General features: G+C 37.2%; 1 protein-coding gene and 1 long non-coding RNA gene across 2 annotated transcripts; both read right to left on the bottom strand.

Annotated features, from left to right (window-relative positions):
* Positions 1-6,773: 6,773 nt before the first annotated feature.
* LOC110441828 lies at positions 6,774-9,717 on the bottom strand. The gene is made up of 3 exons (XM_021485093.1): positions 9,483-9,717; positions 8,152-8,318; positions 6,774-7,892 (listed from the first exon to the last, which is right to left on the bottom strand). Exons 1-3 carry the CDS (start codon positions 9,685-9,687, stop codon positions 6,774-6,776), a joined length of 1,491 nt encoding a protein of 496 aa, XP_021340768.1. The 5' UTR covers positions 9,688-9,717.
* A 182-nt stretch (positions 9,718-9,899) lies between these two features.
* LOC110441833 lies at positions 9,900-17,854 on the bottom strand. The gene is made up of 3 exons (XR_002461949.1): positions 17,819-17,854; positions 10,922-11,068; positions 9,900-9,939 (listed from the first exon to the last, which is right to left on the bottom strand). It is a non-coding gene; the product is annotated as an uncharacterized LOC110441833 (long non-coding RNA).
* Between the last annotated feature and the right edge of the window lie 918 nt (positions 17,855-18,772).

The following is an 18,772-nucleotide window of genomic DNA, read 5'->3' as shown; positions in this document are numbered from 1 at the left end:
GGTCACAATTTCGGGTACCAAGACCAAACAAAGGCCAGCACTTAACACAATTGAGCAATGGACAACTGCTTTCATAAAATTTGTCGCCACTTATTCAAAAATATTTCCTAAAGAAATACCACAGGTTTTAAAACATGGGGAAATAGTTCGTGACATGGCAGCTAGAAGTACAGGTACAACATAGCTGGATTATGACCAGCAAGTTAGAAGGGATGTGGAGGTCAGGTCCATACCTTGGGGGGTTTTCCATACTGAGTATTGGGTAATGGCAAACACTCCAAAGCAACATAGCCATCACCAGAATGATCAGTCCTTTCGGGACCGATCCGGGGGGTTCAGAGCAAAGCATAGACAAATACCCATTGGTCATTGCTTCGCGTTGAACATTAGAGGGAAGTGTACAGTACAATCCTGTCCATTCCAACACACATGTTTTCAGTGTGGTCAGTCCCATTCAGTACTCAACTGCTCGCCCGGCAGCACATTTAGGAAAAACAACGTTAATCCCTACCAAAAACCTCAAACCAAAAACCAGCAGACATCAAAACAAAACTAGTGTCCCCACCGAAGTTGTTACATCTGTGCAGGTAAATATTCTAAAACTATTTCTAAAAGCTTATGATAAAGAGCTTTCAGAAGTGTTGGTATCTGGGTTTTCAGAAGGTTTTCGCATTAGTTTTGAAGGGCCTCAACAATTTCGAGTCAGTCGTAATTTAGTTTCAGCTTTTCAGAATGAGGAGCTGGTATGACAAAAATTGAACGAGGAAATTTCATCGGGAAGGATAGCGGGTCCTTTCCATAACCCACCTTTTCAGTTCATGCAATGTTCCCCAATTGGTTAAGTACCCAAAAAAGAACCAGGGGAATACAGAATGATTCACCACTTGTCTTATCCAGAGGGATCCTCTGTGAATGATCACATCCCTGACAAATGTTGTTCAGTATCATATGATACGGTAGACGATGCGGTGAGTCTCATTAAAAAAACTAGGTCAAGGTTGTTTGCTAGCTAAAACAGATATAGCTTCAGCATTTAGGATCGTTCCTATACATCCCATGGAGCATAAGCTGCAAGGAATATATTTTCAGGGATTGTACTTTTATGATAAATATTTGCCCATGGGTTGCTCAATTTCCTGTTCTATTTTTGAAAAAATCAGTACAGCTCTCCAATGGATTGCATGTACAAGATTTGGGGTTGCACATATGCTTCATGTCCTGGAGGATTTTTTGTTCTTGGGTCCAAAGGATCCACGTATTTGTGAGCTGAGTTTGAAACAGTTCATAGACATGTGTGAAGTGTTAGGGGTTCCGATTAAAGCAGAGAAGAATGAAGGTCCTACCTCAGTTTTGACTTTTTAAGGAATTGAATTAGACACAAACCTTATGGAAGCTAGATTGCCAAAAGAAAAAGTCGAAAAGAATTGGAAGGCTTTAGAAGCCACAAAGAAGAAAAAGAAAGTAAGTCTAAGAGAGTTACAATCTTTGTTGGGCTTACTCAACCATGCCTGTTGCGTTGTGGTGCCAGGTCGTGCGTACCTTCGGAGGTTGATAGATCTTACGAAGGGAAAGACAAAGCCCCACCATCATATACGTGCAAGCTTGGAGTAGTTTCATTGACACTTTCAATGGAAAATCCATATTCCTGGATGAGGCCTGGAAGGATTCTGCTTAACTCCACATTGTATACAGATGCATCTGGAGCGTTAGGCTATGGGGCAGTATTCGGAGATGATGGTACGGTAGGCTATTCAAATCACCCCGCGTCCGTGGTCCGTCGTCCGTCGTCCGCCGTCCGCCGTCCGTCCTTAAACAATTCTTGTTATCGGTATTTCTCAAGAAGTACTGAAGGGATCTTTCTCAAATTTTCTATGCAGGTTCCCCATGATCCTTCGCTGTGCAGGGCAACTTTTGAGACTGATCGGATAAAAAACATGGCCGACAGGCAGCCATCAAGGATTTTGATATTGAAAGTTTTTTATCGGTATTTCTCAAGAAGTACCATAGGGATCTTTCTCAAATTTTATATGTAGGTTCTCCATAGTTATAGCCTGTGCAGGGCAACTTTTGAGACTGATCGAATAAACAACATGGCCGACAGGCAGCCATCTTGGATTTTGATAGTGAAAGTTTGTTATCGCTATTTCTCAAGAAGTACAAGAGGGATCTTTCTCAAATTTTAAATGTAAGTTCCCTTTGGTCCTTAGCTGTGCATGGCAACTTTTGAGACTGACCAGATAAACAACATGGCCGACAGGCAGCCATCTTGGATTTTGATAGTGAAAGTTTGTTATCGCTATTTCTCAAGAAGTACCAAAGGGATCTTTCTTAAATTTCATTTGTAGGTTCCCCTTGGTACTTAAGTGTGCATGGCAACTTTTGAGACTGATCGGATAAACAACATGGCCGACAGGCAGCCATCTTTGATTTTGATAGTGAAAGTTTGTTATCGCTATATTTCAAGAAGCACCTGAGGGATCTTTCTCAAATTTTATATGTAGGTTCCCCTTAGTCCATAGCTGTGCAGGGCAACCTTTGAGACTGATCGGATAAACAACATGGCCGACAGGCAGCCATCTTGGATTTTGATGGTGAAAGTTTGTTATCGCTATTTCTCAGGATGTACCAGAGGGATCGTTCTCAAATTTTATATGTAGGTTCCCCTTGGTCTCTTGTTCCTTTGTTGTGCAGCAGTGCCGTAAATGGACGGTCGCCTGCTCGCCAATGGCGGTTAAAGACTTGCTCGGGCGACCAAAAGTTGTCAAAAGTGAGGTAGTCACTGGCCAAACAAAAATGGTTTGGGCGACTGTCGAAAAATTAATGAATAAAAGAAATTATAGTCCCTTCCACATTAACTGGGGGCAGTACATTTTTCAGTTGTCATTACTGTCCGTAATTTAGAAAATGCGATGATTTGTTTTTCAGATTTTCTAAATAAATACTGTCTTCTTTGTCTACATAACCCCCACCCCTATACACATAAATAGTGACACTATAAGTATATAGGGGATTGGGGTCGGTCTGTGCCTTTAGTGCGCTCTGTGCACAAGGGCAAGGCAGACTTAACCCCTACCCCTATACACATAAATAGTGACATTCTAAGTATATAGGGGATGGGGTCGGTCTGTGCCTTTAGTGCGCTCTGTACACAGGGACAAGGTACAGACTTAACCCCCACCCCTATACACATAAATAGTGACACCATAAGTATAGAGGGGATGGGGTCGGTCTGTGCCTTTAGTGCGCTCTGTACACAGGGACAAGACACAGACTTAACCCCACCCCTATACACATAAATAGTGACACTATAAGTATATAGGGGATGGGGTCGGTCTGTGCCTTTAGTGCGCTCTGTACACAGGGGCAAGGCAGATACTTAACCCCCACCCCTATACACATAAATAGTGACACTCTAAGCATATAGGGGATGGAGGTCGGTCTGTGCCTTTCCCCTTATGGCTCTTTACCACTCAAAATTGAAAAATATATCGTTAATGGGCATATAATTTATTTTGATGTTTATTAAGCCCTTGTGCTCTTAGTGTTTAGATAGACAAATATGCAAAATCTGTTTTGGTTTACAGTATTTGAGACGTCACGTTTAATTCCTTATGTCAAAAGGTGATGATATAAGTAGTAAAATGGCGTAAATGTCATATTTTGAAGAAACAAATGTTAATTGTTATTTATATTTACGTCTGAATTTGTTTACGATGCCGATGTTAGATCTGATAGACTGGTAAGATGATACAATATATATATCATTGATGATATTCTGTGATTAGAGTTTATATCATCACCTTCAAATGAAAAAATACATGTATAGCAATGCCCTTGCATAAACTCAATGAATACAGAAGTGCAACACACTGTTAACATATTGCCGTAACTTTGCCAATATTTCATATCTTTAAAAATCACGTATGACTCGGTTACTGTTGAAATATTGAAAGTATTGAAACCAAGTGCATTGCTATACATTTTCAATAGGAACCACTAAGACTGCACCGTAGTCTTAATTCAACAAGCGCACCAGAAATTTCACATCAAACCAAACAACAAAGTAGTATAAGAAAATCTTTATTATTGAAAATGTACAAAAAAATATAAAAGATAAGTTTGATAAAAAATAAATCTCTATAAGAACCTGCATCTATAGCGCATATTCAAACACTGTAGAAGTCAAGGTATCTCTAAAACGGTAAAGTAGATTTCATTGATGTATGTACCTACCGAAATGTACAAAATCCCATTAATAAATGTTGCGGGTCCTTTAAGGTATCGGCAATATTTCGTAAGGAAATGCAAATAAAAGTTTCACGTTTAAGCCATATCTTGAAGGGAATGGCGTCTGGAGGTTTGAAGTATAAACCATACCTTGTAGGGAATGACGTCTGGAGGTTTGAGGTATATACCTACCTTGTAGGGAATGACGTCTGGAGGTTTGAGGTAAATACCATACCTTGTAGGGAATGACGTCTGGACGTTTGAGGTATATACCAAACCTTGTAGGGAATGACGTCTGGAGGTTTGAGGTATATACCGTACCTTGTAGGGAATGACGTCTGGAGGTTTGAGGTATAAACCTACCTTGTAGGGAATGACGTCTGGAGGTTTGAGGTATAAACCGTACCTTGTAGGGATTGACGTCTGGAGGTTTGAGGTATATACCGTACCTTGTAGGGAATGACGTCTGGAGGTTTGAGGGATATACCGTGCCTTGTAGGGAATGACGTCTCGAGGTTTGAGGTATATACCTACCTTGTAGGGGATGACGTCTGGAGGTTTGAGGTATATACCTACCTTGTAGGGAATGGCGTCTGGAGGTTTGAGGTATATACTTTGCCTTGTAGGGAATGACGTCTGGAGGTGTAAGGTATATACCGTACCTTGTAGAAAATGACGTCTGGAGGTATAAGGTATATACCGTTCCTTGTAGAGACGTTCGACTCCAGGCAGAAAAACCTATCGAAATATTGGGACTTTTAGAGTTATATTTTTTCGCCCCTTGGAAATCATCTGTTGTTACTTACTGATTAAATGTGACTGTGTACAAAACACGATACTGTTGTTTGATAAACCATTCCAAAATATCGATTGATAATAAGTGCACGATTTCTTTACATGTTAAACATGCAATAATAACATTCTCAAGGCATGAATTCGTTGGAGTCAATATTATGAAAGTCTACAATTCAACAATGGCCACATCGCTACAAAGAGTCAATGACAAAATCTGTTTACAAAATATGAAAGTATAACACATATTTTTGTAGTTTAAATTGGGTCAATTCACATAAACCAAGGAAGCACGAAAACATCATCATTACTTTAAACGTTCGAGTACGTCAAACAAACATCTCACATTTAGTGTGAATTTGTTATACTCTTATTGTATGAATGTCTACATTCTTTATTTTTAATATTTTTCAAATATTGGTAAAATCCAATCCAAGTCTGGAGGTTTGAGGTATATAACGTTTTGTGATGATGCCCTTTCTAATTGTTGTGCCTCCTCGTGTCTCATGGAGACTTATTACAAATGTAACTAATACTGTACATATAGCGGATGATTTTAGCAGTCTCTATAAAAACTAAAACTGTGTTCATTTTAAAATTCTTTTCAAATCAAATCGCTTTATTCTGCACGATTAAATCACACGCATTACTAAATATAATATAACTGCATGTCCATGTAAAACATGGGTAATATTCCAGAATAACAAAAACAGAAGCTAAATTAATCAAACAAACACCAATAGGAATATATGCCAACTCAGACAAAAGGAAAAAAATCATGATAACTACTTGAGGTGAAATCAGGGACTATTTATTAGGCGTACTGTCTTCCCTAAATTCCTAACTACTAGCTAATTGTAATATGCAAACATTTTGTAGTATACTAGTGTTAATCATCAGGACATATATATTGGATGGATATTTACATATATTTACATTAGCATTGCCACTATATAACACTACCAAGGCCAGTTATGTGTTATGAGACTATAACACAGGCGTAGTGATATCTCCACGGGACCGACTAACTACTGGATAGCTATTCCCCTCCGCACTAGCAAGCGGATAAGTAAAAACCCTCATTATGATTTAATAATATTCACCGTTTTATGTAAGACTATTATGAAATGTGAATTGAATTTATTGATTGATTAAATTATGGAAATAGTATCTATATTTTTGTGTTTATTTCCACGAACTATATTTTTTACGGGGAAAAGTCACGAGACAACATTCTGTAAGCAATTCCATGGGCTGTTCTACCTTTTGAACAAACACCGCGAAATTCGAATTAAAAAGTGCGTTGTGAACTTAGAAATGATAACAAAAAAAATGAAAAATGTAAATTAAGCATAAAACAGCATTCTGTTCCGTGTTATGCTCCTCTAACATGGAACAGAATGATGTTTAATGCTTAAATACACAAGGCATTGTACTGAAATGACTGCAATGAAAAGTCCTTGTAGAGAGATGTGACGATCGTGTCAGTACATACATAGCAAGTTATGTCGTGTGACACAATCACAAAAACCGTAAGTATACGTGGTGTTTGTTGTGTTAACATGTTTACTTAGTGTCCATAGGTTTTACCAATCACTGTGTCCCATTTCCCGGAGCCAAGTGTTTGGGTCGCTAACATATACATCTGAATGGTTGAGGATGGCGTGGAGCAGTTCCAAGCGTTGCTTATATCCAGGTTTCTTCTCCTGTTCCTCCGTGTTAATCATAAGCTCGATGAAATCCTTTTCGCTCTGTTAAATCTTCTGTAAGCTGTTGCTGGTTTTAACTGTCTTTGAGATCAGGGAGATCACTACCTCCATCAGAGACACAAATGCTCGTGTGATGGCCTGTAGCATTGCGTCGGTTGACACATTTTCTTCCACATTAAATTCATATTTTGCTTTGATGTCAGCGTACGTTCTTGTTACTGTTTTAACCTGTACTTTTATTATCCTAAATGTATCGTTCCTGTGCAAGTGCCACACGCATTTCTGATGGCATTTTGTACAATTGCCTTTTTTCATAACGTCACAGCGCTTTTTACGATTGTTGATCGGAATTGTGCAGGGAAAATGGCAAGTAGTATGGCACACGATACAGTTGGTAACACGCGTGCCAGGTTTAAGCGGGATTTCTTGACGATACACCTTCTCATCGTATGTAGACGTGTTGTTGAGCTCTTTGTCGATAGCAAAGCTCTTCACAGTATCTCTGTCGGACTGCACGTTCGCGAGATTCATGAGTTGTACGTTAATCTCCAATCTACGATTTTCCTGCAGATGTGTCATTTTCTCTTGTTGCCATTTTTCATTGGGCTGTGTTGTTGTCATCGGAGTGGTCTTGAACGCTGGGCAGGGTTTCATGTTTGAAAGATGGTTTAAAAATCCTTCAAATCCTCTTGAGCTTAATTTCCACGAAGTCTTTCCAAGTAGAGCGTCTTCAGTGTACGGTGGGAAGAGCGTCGAACTGTTAAAGACAAAGAAACGCTGTGTCGGGACCCCAACAGTTGAGAGGATCTTAAGCACGGATGGCTCTTTCCCGTCGGCAAACGTCAGCATAGGAATTATGTTCCCATGCATGTTGTCTCCAAATAAGGACACAATGCCATCCAGTATGTCGCTAAAGGCCTTGTCAATACCGCTAAATGTGACAGGATTGGCCTGACTGACGAAGCAAACAGCATCTATTCCATTCATACCCTTGGGACCTCTGGTGGACAGGAAGAATTTGAGACGTTTAACGAGATTCTTGTTACTTTCAACCGATTCTGGTCCTTCGTGGAAGCTCGGGGTGTCTATGATATTCAAAATGAAGTCAGTGTCTGTCGTGACCGGATGTAGTTTGTAGCTTGTGATCCATTCAGTAGGTGATTCCTAGTAAAGGAGAATATTACTGGAAATATATAATCACATGTCATCATGTGACATAAACAGTACACCAAACGACTGTAGGATGTGATATTTTAAGTTGACCATAATATCATTATATATGGTATACAGCACCAAAATTATTACAAATCACCTCACAAAGATGATATCAACGACATATCTATAAACTTTTACGACAAAAACGAGAAATTTCCTAAATTCAGCTTAATTAAAAAATGTTAACTTTGTTGTACAATTCACATACCAGGCTGGAAGATGTAATTTCTGGTTCATCTGAAATTTTTAATCGGTACTCGTGTTCCCATTTCACACCAAGACTGTGGTTGACAAGTCCGTTGATTAGAGTGGTTTTCCCTCCTGTTCTTGGGCCGACCATCAGTACAGTTTTCTCTCGAAGACAAGTCGAGTTTCCTATAAAAAGAACAATCGAGCAATATAGATAAGCAGTTACAACAATAATAGAAATAATCCGTTCCATCAAAAATAGAAATAATCAGTGCCATCAAAAATAGAAATAATCAGTTACATCACAGGTACTAGCCTCGTCTGTCAGACGCTGATTGGCTTCTAAATATAACGGACCAATCAGCACCGAGGTAACAAAAAATAGAGAAAATGGCAGGCTCTGTTCAGATTTCAGATCGTCAGCCTGACCAGCCTGAAAACTGGACTCGGGTGTCCGCCGTGATAATAAAAGGGTTTGAACTATACTACAAGTAAGTTTGTTTCCCATCGTAGAAACACTGTACTGGCATTGAATAGTGTACATGTCGTGTGTTAGGCGCTGCTCACTAGGAATTTAGCGTGTAATCCCGTGGACAGCACAGTGTGAAATTCGACCATTTTTCGATGTTTCATGAAGTCTACCGGAAATTCGACTACATGATATATGGAAAATCATGCATCTAATTAAAAAAAAATCCTGACGATCTAGACTGCTCCCGGTGTCATATTATAAATGGTTTTGACGAACGTTTTCTGGAACGGGGTCATTTTACTAAGGGGACGGAGTAAGCATCCTTGATTATATTATAGGTGTATTGACAGACGAGGCTAGTACCTGTGGTTACATCAAAAGTAGAAATAATATGTTACATCAAAAATAGATTATCAGTTACATCAACAATATATATAACCTGTTACTCAACGTTGCTATTATATACAAATGGAAGATAAAACACTTCACAGTAAAATAAAATCTTAAAAAGGGAGGATTAGATGTACCAGGTACTCTGTAGCTTACTATTTGTAAAACAGCCCTACACTTTGTATAACTATATTCCTTTAGGAATCTTCAAAACTGCAAATCTTCTGAAGCAGTAATGCAAACCTGAATAGTATCTTTAATGCTGCAAAATCATGGTAATTAAATCATGGTATTTTGTTAACAACATTTCAATATCTACTTAAGCGAATAGAAAATAAGACAAATTCCTCTTTACCACGTCAATGACGCTTAAATGTAGGCCCAATATAACAATTTGTCTGAATTAGCACCGATGTACGGACGGAGGGAACTCGTCAGTTTTGTTGAGCGCGGGATAACAATATGGAATGTTTTTGATTCAAACTTACCGTATCTACATTTTCTTGTCTTTTGATCATCGTCTTTTGATGACTGTATCTCAACTAAAGGAAGTCTGTAAACGCTTGGTGGCCCATCAATTATCTTCTTGCAGTACTTTAGGATCCCAAACACCTTTGAGCATCCTGTTGTTATTTCCGCACTCTTGCAGCTAAAATCGCTGTCACAGCCATCTGAGTAAACTGCTCGCACCATGAATTCATATCCAGTGTTTTGTAGTAGTTCGTTGAAGCGATGGAATGGTTGTTGTCTGGCTTTGGTAGAAACAAATGTCGATGACCAAATATGATCACCAGCGACTTTTATTCGGATCTCATAATGGGAAACCTCGTCTTTCTCGATCTTGTCCCATTCCAGGCATATATAATCAGTACCTATATCTGTTGACCGTGGCTGACCGGGTCTAACTGGACGTTTAAGGGATGACAGGAGGGAGATGATATAGCCCTATAAAATAGCAAAGCAGTGGAAACAATGTTGACTTATATCAAGTTCTATATTAGCTTCAGGTCTTCCGGCTTAGCTGTATAGACAAGTATTTACAATGGATGTACAAATGACGCAGAATAGCAAAGTTTAAACAACTTCGTAGAAGAATATCAACATTTGAAACATAAAATTCATAATTATTTAGAACTATTTTCCGATTTGACTTTAATACACTAAAATTATAATTTTACCATCCGTACCAGAATTATAACTATTTCCTTTCAAAACAATGAGCCTCGCACACCCTAAACAATGAAACGATATTCAGAATCTAAAGTCTCCCGCTAAACATTCGGATTAGCACAAGCATCTAGTAAAATAAAATAGACTAACAGCATAAGTTGTAATGTCTGGACAAACGGAGTTGACTTATATCAGTAACGAAGGATATGAACAAAAGTATTTGACTTTCATCAGTAACGAATTAAGAATCTGGACAAACGGATTTGACTTATTCCAGTTACGAAGGATCGATTTGGACAATTAGAGTTGACTCATATCATGATCAGCAACGAAGGATCTGGACAAACTGAGTTGACTTACTTCAATAACAAAAGGATCCGGAAAAACGGAGTTGACTTATTTCAGTAACGAAGGATCGATCAGGGCAATGGGAGTTGACTTTTATCAGTAACGAAATTATCCGGACAAACGGAGTTGACTTATTACAGTCACGAAGGATCTGGACAAACTGAGTTGACTTATTACAGTCACGAAGGATCTGGGCAAACTGAGTTGACTGATATCAGTAAAGAGCGATATGGACAAACTGAGTTGACTTACATCAGTAACGATGGATTCGGAAAAGCGGAGTTGACTTATATCAGTAATGGAAGTTTTGAAAAAAGGAATTAACTTATATCATTAATATTCATATTAATAATTAAATTAAAGTAAAACAATGCAAGTTATCAACGATTTCGAAAAATCCGGTTTTTACCCTTAACAAATTGTACACTTTCTGCAGGCAAATGTTGATGAACTGTAGCTTATCTGCAAACTGGATACCCAGCTGGAAACCGTAAATCTGGAAACCATGAACATGGTCCATAGTAAGTGACTGGCTCGTTTAGCTACGTCTCGAGTCCTGGAAAAGAAAGATGTTCGATTGTTCAAACTGATAAGTCTACATTTATATATGAATAGAACAGTGACGTTTCAAAGAAGAGGAACCTATGTGTGCATAGATCTAAACAGTGCAGTTTATGAGAGAAATCTATGTATGTTTAGACAAGGACGTTTCAGAGGAGAGGAATATATGTGTGCATACACAGGAAAGTTTCATTTGAGAGGAATCTATGTGTGCATAGACAGGGACGTTTCAGAGGAGAGGATATATATTTGTAAATAGACAGGGACGTTTCAGAGGAGAGGATTTCTATTTGTAAATAGTCAGGGATGTTTCAGAGAGTTTCTATTTGTAAACAGACAGGGACGTTTCAGAGGAGAGGATGTCTATTTGTAAATAGACAGGGAAGTTTAAGAGGAGAGGCTTTATATGTGGTTATAGACAGGGACTTTTCAGAGGGAATGAATCTATGTTTGTTTAGACAGGGAAATAAAGATGAGATACTTTCTATCTGTGTAAAGACGAAAGTTTAAGAGAAGATAATTTCTATGTGTGTATAGACGAAAGTTTAAGAGGAGGGGAACCTATGTGCGTATAGACAGGCAAGTTTCAGAGGAGATGCTTTCCTCAGTAACGACACATATCTAAAGCCCAGAGACTATAGCCATGTATCTGAAATTTTGTCGAAGGTTAGTTTGTAATCGCATTTGTGGTCTAGATATGTATTTGTGATATTATATTGTGATGCCTGATTGAAGGTTTGGTACAATTGTTGTTTAATTTTCTAAAAGTTACTTTTTGTTAATTGATACTCTGGTAATTATATTTAGTTACGCCTATTCACAGTATGTGATACTATATTATATAGAATATAGATCTACAATGTGGCAAGTATACCAAGCTTGTAACGAAATAATACCGCTCCGCACAGGGCAACTTATACATCTGCTCCCATATAAACCAGAACTGTAAGCTTAAGGTTAACTAAGGCAAAGCACGACATCGGGGGGTAAACTTGTAGTACTTTTTCATTCCGACCCTTTCAAAAAAAGAAGTAATGCCCTGTTGTTGGATGTACAACATCAGGGGGCAGTTACCATATATAAAAAAAGAATACCTGGATGCACAACCTCAGGTGGTAGTTATCATATCTTTAAAATTTCGTTGAAATTGGTTCACAACTTTAGAAGGAGTTGTTTTCTACGGACAGACAGACAGACAGATATGCATTCCGGTAAATCTATACCTTTCCATATTCAATATCATGTCAAGTTTACAGGAGAGCATTTCTTGTTGTCTCCAATAATATCAACAAAATATAAAATTAATCCCTATATTTACAGTATTTTCCCTCATCCTTAAACGTTTTATTTCATTTCACTTGAATGCTTAAAGAATAACATAAATTCGACACTTTATTTCGCTGACTGGAAAAGCTACATTCTTGTAACTCCCTATACTTTCACTCCCGATACCTTAGCAACAGAAGAAACGGCCATTATCAATATTTCACATTCTTGCATAGTTGCAATTTAAAATGTGTTTTTTTTCTGGAAAATTTGTGGTCCAAACAAAACGATTTTATTCGCACATTATGCTTTAAAATAGCAATTTGTTATCGAAATTTGTTCAACAGAATGAGTGTATCGCTTTTATTGTCATGTGTCGTGTTTGACTTCGCTACAGAAGGAAGTGTGGAGCGAATAGCCTGGTGTTAGGAGATGAATAGTCTCTGTAAAACAACCTTACCAATGATTCGTTTCTGTGTCCACTTACAACTACATGAATTGGCGAGTTTCGTAGTTTCGTAGACTTAGCTTTGAATAGATGTAGCAAACAACACAATGTATAATGCGTCGCACATTTACTACAAAGACAAATAATCAACCGTTCTTGGTTTTCATACACGCGTGTTGCATTTGTTTAAAAACCACAATCTTAGATCTACCGTACTGCACATTTCGTCAGTGCAACCATTTAGTGTTTTCGGCCGAGTTAATTACAATTGAAATTAAACATTTGCATAATTCGAATCGCATTTTGTTCGCACTTCGATATGCAGTTGCTGTTTTTACAGTTAATCTATTACAGAAAGCTGTTTAATTATAACTTTGTGAACACGATTTAAAGGGCGTCATCACAAAAGTTTTGTCAGCTTTCCTCTGCATTAACCAATACGGTACGAAACACTATCAGCTTTATACATTTATATACAAAGGCCTGTTCGGAATATATTATCTATACAAACAAACATAAAAACTTAGTTACATCTTGGATGTACTCACGGGTACGGATTTCAAAGCCTTTTCACTTTCACACCTTTTAGACAAAACTTTAAAGGATCATTATTTAATATAGATGTTCTCTCAGACAGATAACATCATTAATACGATAGTTGTGGACACTGTATTGCTCAAATGTGCTTTGTGTTCCCTTATCGTATTATTTAATGCAAAAATCAGAAAAAAAGGATCAATTTTGTCGTAATTGTTTTGTGACGTTTTGATATAATATAACAACATATACATGTACATAAACGATAAAGAGTTCGTAAATATGGTTATGGTTCGTAGATTTTCTATACCACAACATATGCACATAAGCACTCAACCTGGTGTATGTTTAATTAGTCAGACGAAGATAAATCAATATCAATTGTCGGTCTTTGGCAGTCATCAAATCGTGCTACATGCATCGAACTCAAAGAAAAAATGTACAAGGAAACAGTTGTGTTACACAGATTGCTGTATAAGATAAGAGGCATAGGTATATCCGGGTTAAGTGGAATCAACCATTGTTTGTATTTGAGAATGCACAGTAATCGTGTTTATCTATTTCTTTCCTTTTTAACGATACATTTGATAGTATTTTGGTATTTTCTTACAGCTAATGCATCCAAGCAATAACTTTTAGACACATGCGCTGATCAATAGGCGAGGCATGACGTGCGATATCGGATCCGTGGATATGTATTGAAGCGCAACGGCGGGGTGGTAGCCGGTCGAAGCTAACAGCCTTTTCCAGTAAAAATAAATAAATTTACAACATTTGATAAAGAGCCCATTTAACTAAAATAAGGCACTCTAACGCACCTTACATATATCTCCAACTCATTCAATCTATACAACGGATTTTAGGAATTCGCAGGAGCTGTCTTATCAGGCGCTGACTACTAGTCCTATGCCACCTGTCTAATATCTCCTATTTGTGTATGCTTGAGTGTGTACTGGAGGGTTGTTTTGTAAGGGACCATACTGTTCAATTATGTTTCCTCACTAGAATGCTAAAGCACTGCAACACCAAATGGATGTCATTTCATCGGGTGACGACTCAGCTTATTACATCAGCATAAATGTATAGGAAAATTGAGGCCACGACAATTTTGCACTGTTACAGGAAAAACACCGGAAGCTTTTGTGTTCATTCAGGGATATTGGTCAAGGTCTTTTTCCACCTCTTCGCAATATTGGTCAATGGTGTATTTCGAGAAGGAATATGCTCTTAATTACGCCTGTGTGCCTTAGAATATACCCTACTTACAATACCTTAGCTGTTATGCTGGAATACATGATGTCACTGTAAACACTGATATCGAGTTTTTTTTAATGATAAATGAACATTACTTTGGTTATGTCACTTGGCAATCACTACGAGAATAGCGGTAACGTACATGTAGGGTAAAATGGCGTCAAATACCAGAAACCTAGGGCTGTATAGATGGTACGTCACATGAAATATATATCCCCGATAATTATGGAGCTTTACTTCTCATGGGGTGCGTGTAATATCCTTCTCCTATCATAACACCATTCATCTCCACACAAATTGATTGGAAGCCAATCAGTTGTCAAACCGCCTTTATTTGTTTAACAGAACAACGGGAAGATATAGAGTGTTCGTAGAGAGCAGGATATACCAATTAAAGAATTTCGGGTTATTTTGGTACTTTGTGTCGTTACAGGAGAGAGAATGAGTCAGATTTGTTGTTAGGTGTGCTTGTCTTGACCAGAGAATGACTGGATTATTTTTTTATCAATTATAAAATATTCAACATAAAGTTTGTACACGAACGGATTCTGGTGCGTCAGTTTGACGGCTATGTGTATCGATAGTCGTACATACACAGGTATACGTATGTAGTGATTATACGCTCATGCTATAGATCAAGCGGTACGTAAGTCGCGAGAAGACTTATTAAAGTAAAAACAAAATATCGAATATTTCCCCTTCACATACGTATGCGTAAACGTATATAAATCCTATTGTAATACTTATAGTCTGTATGCGTCATTTAAAGGGGCATCACGGTGAAGTGTAGATTTTTTGTGTCTTTTATTTCAAATACTACATAAACATATCAAGTGAGTCTCCTTATGGAAAATAACGATCGGATTTGGCTGATATAGTTTCATAAAAATGAATGATTTTAAGAAAATTATCGGGATTTCTACCTGTCTGACCAACGTTTTATCAAGGATTTCCAGAGCTACTAGAACGCATGCGCCTAGGTAATTTCATTATGAATAGTTCAGTCGTCAGGTAGCTGCAAGGCAGAACGTTTTGGTGCAAACTTTCTGCCTCACACTGTTAACTGTCGCAGTAAAGAAAATTACTAATACAGTAAGAGAAAAAAACACATGTAATAAACCAGGTAGTATAATGCCCAGTAAATTGCCCTAAACAACAACCTTAGCTAAACTATCTAAACTACTGATACTATCACTACATCATTTATCTAACTCTACATATCACATAACAGACATAAAACAAACTAGCTACAATTGTATACCATTAGTGTTAGGGTGGGCGGGAGTGGTAAAAATTTAAATTTCTGCCGACTATCAAAACAGCAACTGACATGATCTGTACTGCACGACAGAAAATTGGAAAATGAAGCGTTACTCTTAAATTTCTATATACATATCTGAATTCAGGCTCAATTCAAAATGATTGGATGCTTCTTACCCTATCGTAAAATTTGTTGTGTTCCATGGGTATTCAATCAATATTGATTTTGACTGCAAGTTGCTATTGTATGATAATGACAGTACTATACTTTTCTCACATAGGGATCCGAAAGTAACTTCAGAAAAACTCAAGTCCTTGAATCAGGTTGTAATTGGCTTATAGACAACAAACTTTCCATTCATCTGGGTAAAACTGAAAGTATAATTAAAGTATAACTTTTGGATCCAAAAGAAAACTCAAAAACTTACCAGGTGAAAGTTTCGAAGTAAATTGCAATGGACTTAAAATTGAGCCCAAATCCTCAGTAAAATATCTTGGTGTTCAGCTAGATGAATTCCTATCTGGGGAAAGTATAGTACTCAACGCAATTCATAAAATTAAACCAGAAACTAAAATTTCTTTATAGAAATAGTAAATGCCTATCAATAAAATCCAGAAAAACGCTGTGTTCAGCACTGATGCAATGCCATTTTGAGTATGCCTGCTCGTCCTGGTACAGCGGCCTAACCAAAAGATTTCAACAGAAACTACAAATTATGCAGAACAAAGTTGTAATATTTATTCTCCGGCTGGACCATTGGAAACGAATTTCATTTGAGGAACTTGCCTCGTTAAACATGCTAAATGTAAATCATAGAGTTAAGCAGCTTCGTCTCAATCATGTTTTTAATATTGATCATCAGTGCTGTCCAAAGTATATGAACAAAGGTTTTATTAGAAATAACAATACTCGTTTTACAAGATCTTGTGGACACAATTTTTTAGTACAATCTATTAGGGGAGCTGAGTACTCCACTTTTTTCGATAATAGAATCAGAGACTGGAATTCTTTACCTAGGTCAATCAAATGTCTACACAAAAAAAACCCATCAATTTAAACTCAGGTTAAACATCACTTGATGGAAATAGCTAAAAGGGAACATCAAAATGAATTTGTCGTTTTATTATATTTAATTTCCCGATACCACTTTGAGTTCCTTTAATAATTGTAGTATTCATTAAAAGAACCATCCTATCATCTTGACCGGTTGCTAATATTTTTCCAAAGGAACCCATTTGAAATAAGTTTTTTCAAAACCTTCATGGGACATCCTAGGTAAAAGATTACCAGTTGAAGATTATTATTCACTGTCTGTACCTCCAAAATTGTATGTGATATTCATACAAACTGTGATAATACTATTACCTAGTGCTGAATATCTGCTTTTTACTTGAAATAATTTAATGTTTAGTCATATGCTTTTTGTGATATCTGAAGGTTAGTCTTTCATCAAAAACCATTCTGTGATCTCATTGCTTGTGTAATGTAATTTCCATTAAGTCAGTTTGCCATCTATGTTGATACAGTGCTATATGTCAAGCGTGTAGGCTGGTCGCGAGGTGTTTGTTTCATTATGTGTCGATATTTTGCAGCAATTTTACGCTGCTCGTTAACACGTTATTAGACGAAACTTTAAAGGCTAATTCTTTAATACAGGGTTCTCTCAGACAGATAACTTATCTAATAAGATAGTTGTGGACAATTTATTGCTCCAATGTATGTCCTTTTTCCGAATAATTTCATTTTATGCAGATATCAGAAAAAGAGTTAATTTTGTCGTAATGGTTTTATTTGTTTCCCTTATACCGTTGCTATTGTCAAATTTACATCTTAAAGGCGAAAACATGTTGACATAAACAACTTATAAAAGTACAATATGTACTTTATCTCCGAATCATACCCATTTACATTACAACAATACTTAATATATGTTTCAACACATACTATGACACAACGCATGTAAAATAAGTTTAACTTACCCGAACGATAACCACACCGTTCAGCTTGAATCGTCCGAATGGGTTGAACTGGCTTGTTGCGCGTCTTTAAACGTGTAGGTTCCGGGATTCCAAGAAATAAACCAGGTATTCCAGGTAATTGTACACTGCGTAAGTTATAAATAAAACAACCTATACATATGTATAAAGAACAAAAGGTTCTAAAACGTTGTTATAATTTAACTTACCTCGAGTTGAGATTTCCCTGTCCAAGAACCACACCCACGTAAGATTATATTAATCAACTATAGTGATTACTTCTGTCTACGTCCATACTACAATAACAATTTTCATTTTACCACAAAAAGAAAAGGCATCTAGTCCAGAACATTTGGAATTCCAGAATTTAGAGTAAAACGTTGCAATTTTCGAATGATTCAAGCTGACAAATAAATCAACAGTAAAAGGCCCCATCCCTAATTGAGAAAATTGACAAAGAGCGGGGACAACCTAACCGTCGACATCGAACTCTTTGCTATATGTGTCCGCGATATTATTTAGAGGTCTGGGTATCCACGATACATTAAAGGGACATCGTGGTGAGGTATACTTTTATGACTTTTGTTTTAAATACTGCATAAATATATTAAGTGAGTCTGTTAATGGAAACAACGGTCGGATTTTGCTGATACATATTCCTAAAAGTGTGTAATTACTAATTACTAATAGAAGAGAAGAGTGTGTGACACTTTTTTTTTGGTCAAATTCTGCTTTTCTTTCTGTTGTTTAAGCCTTGACACTTTTCGAGCTTTGCACACGTACTTAACATTCCTCTTTATAACGCCATGTCAGCACACACTGTTGTTAGTGGTATAGTTGTACATGCAAAACTTGACAAAGTGACGAGTCAAGTTGACACATTTCTCAAGGTCGGTATCCGAAAAGAACATATACATATACAACTATAACACTAATAATAGTGTGTGCTGACCATGT

This window comes from Mizuhopecten yessoensis, unplaced genomic scaffold (genome assembly GCF_002113885.1).
Source record: "Mizuhopecten yessoensis strain PY_sf001 unplaced genomic scaffold, ASM211388v2 scaffold716143, whole genome shotgun sequence".
In the NCBI taxonomy this organism is placed as follows: Eukaryota; Metazoa; Mollusca; class Bivalvia; order Pectinida; family Pectinidae; genus Mizuhopecten; species Mizuhopecten yessoensis.
This window is presented reverse-complemented; position numbering and strand designations above follow the sequence as displayed.

Excerpts from the sequence above, each read along its gene's own strand:
- LOC110441828 (XM_021485093.1), bottom strand. The coding sequence starts at position 9,687 with ATGGTGCGAGCAGTTTACTCAGATGGCTGTGACAGCGATTTTAGCTGC. Across the intron at positions 8,319-9,482 it reads GACAAGAAAATGTAGATACG|GAAACTCGACTTGTCTTCGA; the intron begins GTAAGTTTGAAT and ends TTCTTTTTATAG. Across the intron at positions 7,893-8,151 it reads AAATTACATCTTCCAGCCTG|GAATCACCTACTGAATGGAT; the intron begins GTATGTGAATTG and ends CTCCTTTACTAG.